Source organism: Fusarium vanettenii (assembly GCF_000151355.1).
Source record: "Fusarium vanettenii 77-13-4 unplaced genomic scaffold NECHAsca_206_unmapped, whole genome shotgun sequence".
NCBI lineage: Eukaryota > Fungi > Ascomycota > Sordariomycetes > Hypocreales > Nectriaceae > Fusarium > Fusarium vanettenii.
The window spans coordinates 1,350-10,801 of record NW_003315684.1 but is presented as its reverse complement, the minus strand read 5'-3'; the positions used below and the strand labels follow the sequence as shown (position 1 = coordinate 10,801).

General features: G+C 37.5%; 2 protein-coding genes across 2 annotated transcripts; one reads left to right on the top strand and one right to left on the bottom strand.

Annotated features, from left to right (window-relative positions):
* Positions 1-2,257: 2,257 nt before the first annotated feature.
* NECHADRAFT_98486 (uncharacterized protein) lies at positions 2,258-5,603 on the bottom strand (the record flags this gene model as incomplete). Its single annotated transcript, XM_003039037.1, has 7 exons — positions 2,258-2,281; positions 2,860-2,861; positions 3,368-3,810; positions 3,863-4,402; positions 4,457-4,994; positions 5,050-5,355; positions 5,441-5,603. The coding sequence occupies 7 exons, from the start codon at positions 5,601-5,603 to the stop codon at positions 2,258-2,260; spliced, it is 2,016 nt and encodes a 671-aa protein (XP_003039083.1).
* Positions 5,604-6,242: 639 nt separating this feature from the next.
* Positions 6,243-8,661, top strand: NECHADRAFT_89546 (uncharacterized protein; the record flags this gene model as incomplete). Its single annotated transcript, XM_003039038.1, has 9 exons — positions 6,243-6,560; positions 6,618-6,702; positions 6,754-6,982; positions 7,037-7,154; positions 7,222-7,713; positions 7,771-8,261; positions 8,312-8,426; positions 8,536-8,540; positions 8,658-8,661. The coding sequence occupies 9 exons, from the start codon at positions 6,243-6,245 to the stop codon at positions 8,659-8,661; spliced, it is 1,857 nt and encodes a 618-aa protein (XP_003039084.1).
* Between the last annotated feature and the right edge of the window lie 791 nt (positions 8,662-9,452).

Genomic DNA, 9,452 nt, shown 5'->3' with positions numbered 1-9,452 from the left:
CTTACTAATAATTAATTATATAATCTATATAAAGAAATATAAATAAAATTTAAATTTATTAAAAATAAAATAATAAATTATATTAATAAGAAAAAGATTAAGGGATTAACCTTCTTAGAGGGAGATATAGCCTACCTCGTAATAAAAAATATTAAAATAAAATAATAAAATAAAAAACTTAACTATAAGTATATTAGACCTTATAAAATGAAATAAAAAATCTTAAGATATAACTATAAATTAAACTTATTACCTAAGGTTAAGCTTTATTTAATCTTTTATATTTTATTACTTAAATTAATATAAAATATTATCTAAGTAAAAATAAATAATAAGCCTAATATAAAAGTTAATAGACTAAAAAAATATATTATAGAGATTATCTTTAATATAAATAAAATTAATAATAAAATAATATATTTTATTAAATAAAAAGATTACTTTAACTTAGAAAATATATAAGAACCCCTAGAATACCTTACTAATATATAATACCTTTTAAAGAACTTTTATTAATAATATTAAATATAGGCTTATTAAGACTAATAGTATTCTAATTAATTAAATTAATAGCCCTAAAAAAATATACTTCTATAATAATAAATAATTCCTCGCGGAGCTTACCTAACTCCTCTAAGGTATATAAGCTATGCTTAAAGGCCTTATTATTATATACTTTAAGTAACCTCTTTTATTTCTAGATATAAGTAAGCTTAGCTATTACCTCCTCTAAGGTAGCCTCTACCTTAGCCTCTTTATCTTCTAGGCGCTTATACTCTTAGATATTTTTTATAATTATAAAAGGTTAGCTAATAGCTATAAGGAAGCACTAATATATACCTATAGAAGGAGGCTATACCGGCTTTATTATATATTATTTTTTATATTAATATAATTAAAATAATAATTAGAATAATTAGAAATTACCTTATAAGATAAGCCCCGGTAAAAGTAATAAATATAAGGTATAATTTTAGAACTAAAAGCCTTAATATAAATAGAAAGACCTTATATTTTAAAAAGTTTTTATAAGGAAATATACTTAGAAACTTAGCCTAATATTATATTAATAAAAAGAGATTTTTATAAATTAGAGTTACTTATTAATAATACTTAGTTATTAAAACTAGTCTTAGGGATAAGACTAATAAAAGGAGAACCTTATATTATAGCTATAATATAAGCTAGGCGGGGAAATATAATAGAAATACTTTAACTAAGTAAGGGACTAAAGGGACTAAACTTCGCCTATATTAATCTAAGGACTAAATATTAAAAATATTAGTCTTACCTTAGACTAAACCTAGAGAATATTAGTCTAAGGATTAATTATAAGTATATAAAATATACTTATTATACTTTCTTATATAGTAATTACCCTAGTTATTAATATAACTTAGTTATACTTAATACCTTAAGTATATTACTAGACGTAATATTATATTACTTTTTAAGGTTATATAATATTCTCCTCTGCTAATATAAACCTATATGACCGGTTTATCCCTTGGGAAATACCTTTCCGTTATAATACAATAGGTCCCAAAAAGTAATAATATATTTTCCTATACCCCGCTCTTACTTCGACCTTTATTAAATTTATTACTAACTTTAATTATTTATTATATAATTAATTTATATCTAAATAGCCCTAACTTAGTATTATTCTTCTTATATAAGAACGAGGATTATTTAGAGGTATAACTCGGGCGTATTAGCCGCCTAGATCGCGCGGGAAAAGGGTATTTCTCGGCATATAATTTATAATATAGTCTAATAATATCGAGACTAAGAGAGTACCTAAGACCGACCTAAATATAGCCGGCTATATATTATTAGAGATAAAGAAAGAAGGAGAATCTTAAGGGTTATTACCTAAGACCCTTATCTTTAGATATATAAATTAATTAAGGAAGCTAGGTTAAGCTATTATAATATAATTTTAATTTTATACCTTTAAAAGGAAGGTATTATATATTATAAGTCCCTTCTTTGATTTTTCCTTAGTAAGGCTAATACTAAGAAGTATTTATAGTTTACCCGGAGGTATATTTATATAGCTAAGGACTTTTAGGAGAAATAGACCTTTTTTAATAAGGTTATTATTACCTAAGGGGAGGGCTAGCGGCATATATAAGTCTTCTATAAGCTAGTATATCTTTTTCTTATAATTATAACTCTTTTAATTATCCTTAATATAAGAGACTTTTTAAAGTAAATATTTAGACTTAACGTACATGTATAGCAAGTGTCACAGTCAACCGAGTGTCACACTTTTACCCTATAGTGTAAATCTCACCTAAATTTAAAATTACTTTAAAAAATTCTAAATAATCTAATTAAAATTCTTATAAGCTGAAAATATAAAATAAGGTTTATTAAAAAATCTAAATTATCTTAGTAATTCTTTTAGATTTTTTAAAAAGTTTATAAGTAAGTTATTTAAAGATTTCTTATTCGCACTGTTTTTTTTTAGTTTTTTATTTTTTAAAAATTAAAAGGATTTTTTAAAAATCTAGAAAAATTATAGTCTCATGACTTTTTTAGTTAGATTTATAAAAATACTCTTTTTTAGCTAATAGCTATTTTATAATAGTTTTTAGAAATTTAAGGTTTATGATTTTTAGCTGCACAGTATGCTGTGACACTTGCTTGTCTGTGACACTTGCTATGCATATACGTTATATTATATTAACTTATTACTTATAGATATTCTTTAATACCTTTAATCTTTATAGATAGCTTCTAATAATCCCCTTAGCCAGTAATCTAAATAGCCCTCGCGGCGAAATAACTATAAGGATTATTCTTATATACTTATAGTAATATCTTCCCTAGGTTATAATAAGGAATAATTACTTCTAATATAATAATATTAATACCTTTATAGCTAATATTATTAGAGATTAGATCTATAAGTAATATAAGAATTAAAGGACTAAGGTAGTAAATTAATTACCTTATAGCCTAGATCTTAACCTTATAGAAAACCTATAGGTTATCCTTAAAGAGAGGATCTATAAGTAATACCTAGAGCTTATATATATACCTAAGACTAAAGAGTTAAAATAAGCTCTAATTATAGCTATAGTTAAGCTATAGGAAGAGATTAAGCTAGAAGTTATTAAGAACCTTATTTACTTAATAAAGCAAAGAATATAAGCTATTATATATACCTATAGCTAATATACTAAGTATTAGATATATTAGAAGATATAGCTCTTAATTATCTATAGATTAATATATAATAAGATATAATTAGCCTTTATTTAGCTATATAATAAGGCGCTAAAGATATAATCTTATTTAGTGGTAGTATTAATATAGTAGGGAAACCCGGGTTATGTTATTACTTTTTGGGACCCACTATAGCTAGCCGGGCGGAATCTCTTCCAAAGCAGCGCGATGATAGCTCCAATCATCATAGCTGTTCCAATACAAGGTTGTGGGATAACCATCATCAGACCAAGCGTCATAAAGTTTGGCAGATAGAGACGGTACTTCTGTCGTTCCTTCACCAGATAAAAGTGCTTTATGATGGTTACCAAGCAGCCAACAACAGTGATGCAGATGGCAAAGATGCCAGATGATTTGGGGATGGGAAGGGTCGGGCTTGTTGCTGCGATGGTGGCTGCTCTCCAAGCAGATACAGATGGGGCTGAGAAAGCGCAGGTCTCAGCTGTGATATCCAGAATGCAAGGGTAGGCCGATGCAAAGACCAGGAAAATGGCCGGTGCCAGGAAGATGGCAACACCGCTACCAAGCAGCTGAGCTATCCACTGTGCTCGAGGGGGGGTTCTGAGAAGGAATCTACCAAACAGTTAGCCTCGTGCCGGTCTGTGGGATCATCATGACTACTAACCCAACTCTGAAATCGGCCGTCAGGTCAGTCGCCTGGTTCGCTACACCAGCTGCAACGGCACCACCCAGAGAGTTGAGAGTCTGAGCCTTAGCTAGAGTCCAGCTATCTCCACGAGTCATGCCTCCGAGGACCAGCTGAGAAGACTTCGCGATGGCGGTAAGAGGGGTCATGTCCGTCATTCCGGTGCTCAAAATGGCCAAGACGGTCAGAATGACGGCCATGATGATGGAAACGATGGTCATTGACAAGGGCATTCCCCATTGTAAGCCACAACTGAGGCAGGTTACAATAATCGACACAACCAGGCCACTGATCCACATCCACGGCTTGATAGCCTGTGACTCGTCTGCTGCGCCTTCAGATCTATCGTCGTAGGATTCGGAATAGCGTTCAATCCATGTGGCTTTGATGCCAATGGCCTGACAGGCGGAGCAGAAGGAGGCGCATACTCTGTGAGCCAGGACCTTGGCGGCGATAGAGAGGAGCCGGTACTGACAGAGTACCTCGACGATCGAAACCGCTACCATAAGAAGAACTCCACTAGATTGGTGTAAGAATGTGACAATAGAAGGTGGGCAACAATAAGGAACTTACGGCCAAAGAAGCCAGTACCGCGGACTAGGCTTGTTGACAGGGTCTTCCAGGTTCATGCTCATATAAGTCGTCAACTCTTCCCACGGACCCGTGTAGTCAGGGCCCATGATCTTGACACCGCTAGCCACTCCGGTTCGAACCAGAACAGGCCCAATTATGCCCCAGCTAATGACAGCGCCGGCAAACATGGACGCGGCCGTGTTGGTGCCGACCATCATGCCAGAGCCGATAATGGCAGGTGTCCATTCAAGAAACCAACCCCAATTCTCAACAAAGATGGCCCCGTTGTTATGGCCACCCCAGATGAAGAACCATGTGAAGATGTGCCAGTCCCAAAGAATGCCAGGGGCAAAGTTGGAAGCGACTCTCAGGACTAGAGCTGCTATAAACGCAATGCCGAGCATCTTGACCTTTTTCATCGCTGCGGTTTCGCCAGCAGCTGCGATATGAATGGATTGGATCGTTGTGGCCGTGGCAGTTGCGGTAGGGAAAACAAGGTTGAGAGCTCTGCATAACTGAATAATGAAGAGTTTCCTGACTGTGCCATTGGGTCAGTTCCTAGATACCAGAGGCAGATAAGGGTCCTAACTTACACGGTGTAGCAAAGAAGAATCCTACGTAAGCAAGACCCAGAGTGAAGAGAACGATTCTTCCATAATCCGCTGTTGGAGTGTGCAGGAGGTCCATCTGGTACAGAGCCGGGATGGCACTGGTAAAGACAGTGCTGAGACCACCGGCAGCCGTGGCACTTGTCTGAATGATTGCATTTTCTTTCGGTCCAAAGGCTCCTCCAAGAATCGGGAAAGACTCTGAGAAGGCTTTACTCAAGGTCTTGACGACGGCAAAGCCGACGATGGCGCCGAAGAGGTTTGCGGGAAAAGTTATGCCCATCCGAAGGCCTAAGGATTGAACAGAATACGTTAGTAGGATTTCCTTAGGATTTCCTAAGGATTTCCTAAGCCTTGTAAGGTTTCATGAACATACCGAGGTAAACATTGGCTGCGTTGACGATTCCTCCTAGGAGGACACCCACAAAGACACTGCGAGTTCGGAGGATGCTGCGACCCGTCTCGAGACTCTCGAGTGTTTCATCGATGGGAAAAGGCACGAACAAGTCTTCCTCCGTCAGAAGAACCTCTCCTGGCATGGCAATCGAATGACTTCCGTCGCCTTCGTCTGGAGAGACTTTGTCATTGACACTGTCAACAGTCGCCATCTTGGTCGGCTCCATGATGGAATGTGTTGGAGAATCGTGAGGCTGGAACTGCTTACTAGCCGGCGGAGGCTATCGACTTGGTTCTTGACTAGTCGATCCAAGTTGACTGAAGCACTTGTTATATCGTCGATGCCTCTTCGTACTCGACCCCATGATTCAACCACGCGATCGCGTCGTCTCGATTATCTCTGGTTATTGGAACTAGTGAAGTTCGTTGCCCCTTGCTCTTCCTCGACGATAAGAGAGAAGCTGTGTTCTTATCTCTCGGCATGAACTAAACTGGAGCCGGCTAGTGTCTCCTGTCACCGGGGTTCCAGGTCAAGGTTTGTCGAGAATTTCCTCAAGCGGTGAAAAAGAACGACGAGAACGCGGGGTTTTGATCTAACTCAGTCAGGCGATTTTTGATTGACGCTGACTTGCGTCTTTTAGTTTGTAATTGCTGTCTCACGAGAGAATCGTGCTCCGATTCAAGGCGAGTCTGAGTATATCTTGTCAACTCATGGTTACTTCTACGACACCGCCACAAGTCATAGGTTGACCTTGCAAATCACGAACCACCTGTCCTCCACCATGTGTCAATTCCACGCCCACGACGTCAACACCAACTCCAATTTCCACGATGTGGTCACCAAGCATACTCAGTTGAAACTAGCCGTCGAATTCGATCAAAAGATCTTGACGGGAAGCGCGATTCTTACCCTGGAGCCCCTCAAACCAGAGGGCCTCGATACTGTCATTCTCGACACCAGTTACCTCAACATCCTCAGCCTAAGTGTGGGTGGGGAACAAGTCCAATGGCAGCTGGGCCAAGCCACAGACCAAAATGGCCGCCCACTCACTGTGCAGCTTGGTCGCAGCTACGCCAAGGGTGAGATTTTGGAGCTTGAGGTATGTTTGCTGAGGCGGAGATTGTGAAATACACGATGTCGGCTCACAACGCAACAGATTCACTTTGAGACTACCAACCAATGCACCGGCCTCCAATGGTTCAGTCCCGAGCAGACAGATGACAAGCTGTACCCCTTCCTCTGTTAGTCCCCCTTACATCATGATCATGTAGAGCATGGCTTATAGTCTCTAGTTTCTCAGGGAGAGCCCGTCCACGCACGCTCCATTTTCCCTTGTCAAGACACTCCTTCCGTCAAGACGACATTTGACATAGCCATCTCGTCCCCATTGCCGGTTGTCGCAAGTGGTATCCCTCAACATGACCTTCTGTTTCCTGCTGTTTCCAACATGGAGGAGACGAAAGAGTACAAGTTTCAGCAAGATGTTCCCACCTCTAATTACCTGTTTGCCATCGCTAGCGGGTAGGTTGTTTTCAAACCTAGAAGCTATTCTCGCCGCTGACACCGCCTTCTCAGCAACCTATCGGGAGCAAAGATTGGCAAGATGAGCTATCTGTACTCCGCGCCATCGAGCTTAGAAGCAGCTGTGGCTGAGCTTCAACCCGATATTGACGCAATTATTGACGCTGCCGAGGTAGGATCACAGTAACCCCCTTTGATCTTGATATAACAGAGATGGCTAACGCAGCTGCGTGACAAAGAACCTCATTTTCACGAACCCCTGGCCTTTATACAACCTCGTCATCCTCCCCAAATCCTTCCATCTCGGCGGAATGGAAAACCCCGTCTTCAACTTCTACAGCGCGACTGTCATTTCTGGCGACCGAGAGAACATCTCCGTCGTCGCGCACGAGTTTGCGCACAATTTTAGCGGCAACCTGGTTACAAACTCCTCGTGGGAGCATTTCTGGTTGAATGAAGGTTGGACCGTTTACGCCGAGCGCGAGATTCTCCGCCAGATCAAGGGCGAGAAGGCAGCCGTATTTGAGGCAATTGTCGGCTGGAACGAGCTCGTCTATGGCATCGAGTCGTACGGAGGCAGCGAGAGCCCAGAGACAAGCTTGGTCTTGGACCTACAGGGCAAGCGACCAGATGATGTCATGTCCAAGATTTCGTATGAGAAGGGATATACGTTTCTGTGCTTTTTGGAGAAGTTGGTTGGACGCGAGAAGTGGATGCCTTTCATCCCACATGTGAGTTCAACCATCGTTCTCTCCATTGACTGAATACAGAGAACTAATGAGATGCAGTATTTCGGAAAATTCTCAAGGGCAACACTTGACTCAGACACGTTCAAAACTACGCTTTTGGAGTTTTTCTCTCAGGATGCTACCGCAACGGAAGCCCTCAACTCCATCAACTGGGATGAATGGTACCACAAGCCTGGCTTGCCCCAGAAGCCCGATTTTCACTCTCCAGAGTACGATGAATGCCTCAGCCTTGCACAGAAGTGGATCAACATGACTTCTGATTCAAATGCCTCGGTATCTGCTACCGATGTTGATGGCTGGAGCGCTGGCCAGCTGAACGTGTTTCTCGACGCCCTTCTGGACTCGCCAACACCCATCACTTTGGACTCTTCCCAGCTTCTTGGCACTCTGTATGGGCTAAGGAAGTTGACCAATTTTGAGGTGTTATCGCGATATTTACGAGTCGGCTTGAAGGCAGGAGACCGAGGTCTCTTTGAAGTCACCGAGGCTTTCCTCGGAGAAACTGGACGAATGAAGTTTGTCAGGCCGCTGTAAGTCAAAGTCTTCCTATTGATCAGGTTTAGATACTAATTGCTTCTAGCTTCGAATGTTTACAAAGTCTAGATAAAGAGTTTGCTAGCAAGATCTTTCACAAGTATAAGAGGTTTTACTATCCTACTTGTATTCGTCTGTTGGAAAAGGTGCTTAGGATTACGGTATAATATGAGATCACTAAAGATCTTAGGCTTTAAATAGCAGAATAGAAAAAACATTAAAACAAAAATTATTAATCCTACTTCTTTATAAAATATACTAATTTTATAGCTAAAGTAAGAGTAATTTTTATATAAAATCTTCTAAAAGTTATATAAATCTTTTCTTATATTATATAATTATTTATTTTTTTCTTCTTAAAAAGTAATTTAATCTTATAATATACCTAAAAGGTAAATTAAAGTAACCTAGCTAAATAAATATAATTATATATAATTAAGCTATTATACTTAATATCTTTTAATATAAGAATTAATATTAAATAAGCTCTATAGATACTCTTATACTTAATATTCTACCTTAATAAACCTTATCTTATTAAGAATAATAAAAATAGCTAATCTACTTTTTATTTTAATAATAATAAGTTATTATTATTAATAATATAATATAAGATAGTAACTCTTATATAAATTATATAATATATTCTTTCTTTTAATAACCTTAGCTCTAAAATAACTTAATATAAGACTATAATAATATATCCTTTTAATAGGCTAACCTTATTAGGGCTAAAGCTTAAGAATATCTTATATTTCTTTAAGTAAATTAGCCTTATAAGGCTATTAGAGCTAAAAAAGCTCTTAATAGTCTTATAGCCTTTATTAGACCTCTAGAGAGTTAATTTAGTTATCTTTAATTATTACCTATATAAGCTTAATAAAGTTCTTATACCTTAGTAGTAATCTTTTATTAATTATTAAAAGTAATATCTAAATAACCTTATTAAGTATATTAAAATTAATTACTTATTAAATAATAAAGAATTAATATTCCTTATTACCTTGTAGTAAAATAAAATATAGCTATAAAAGCTTCTTATTATAAGCCTCCTAATCGAGAAATATCTAAATAGCTAATTAGGGCATAGAGACTAATAGAGGCTAATAGAAGCCTAAGGCCTTAGCCTAAGAGAGTAAAGTAGTAATTAAAGAATATAGCTAATTAGCTACTTAGAAGCTAATTAA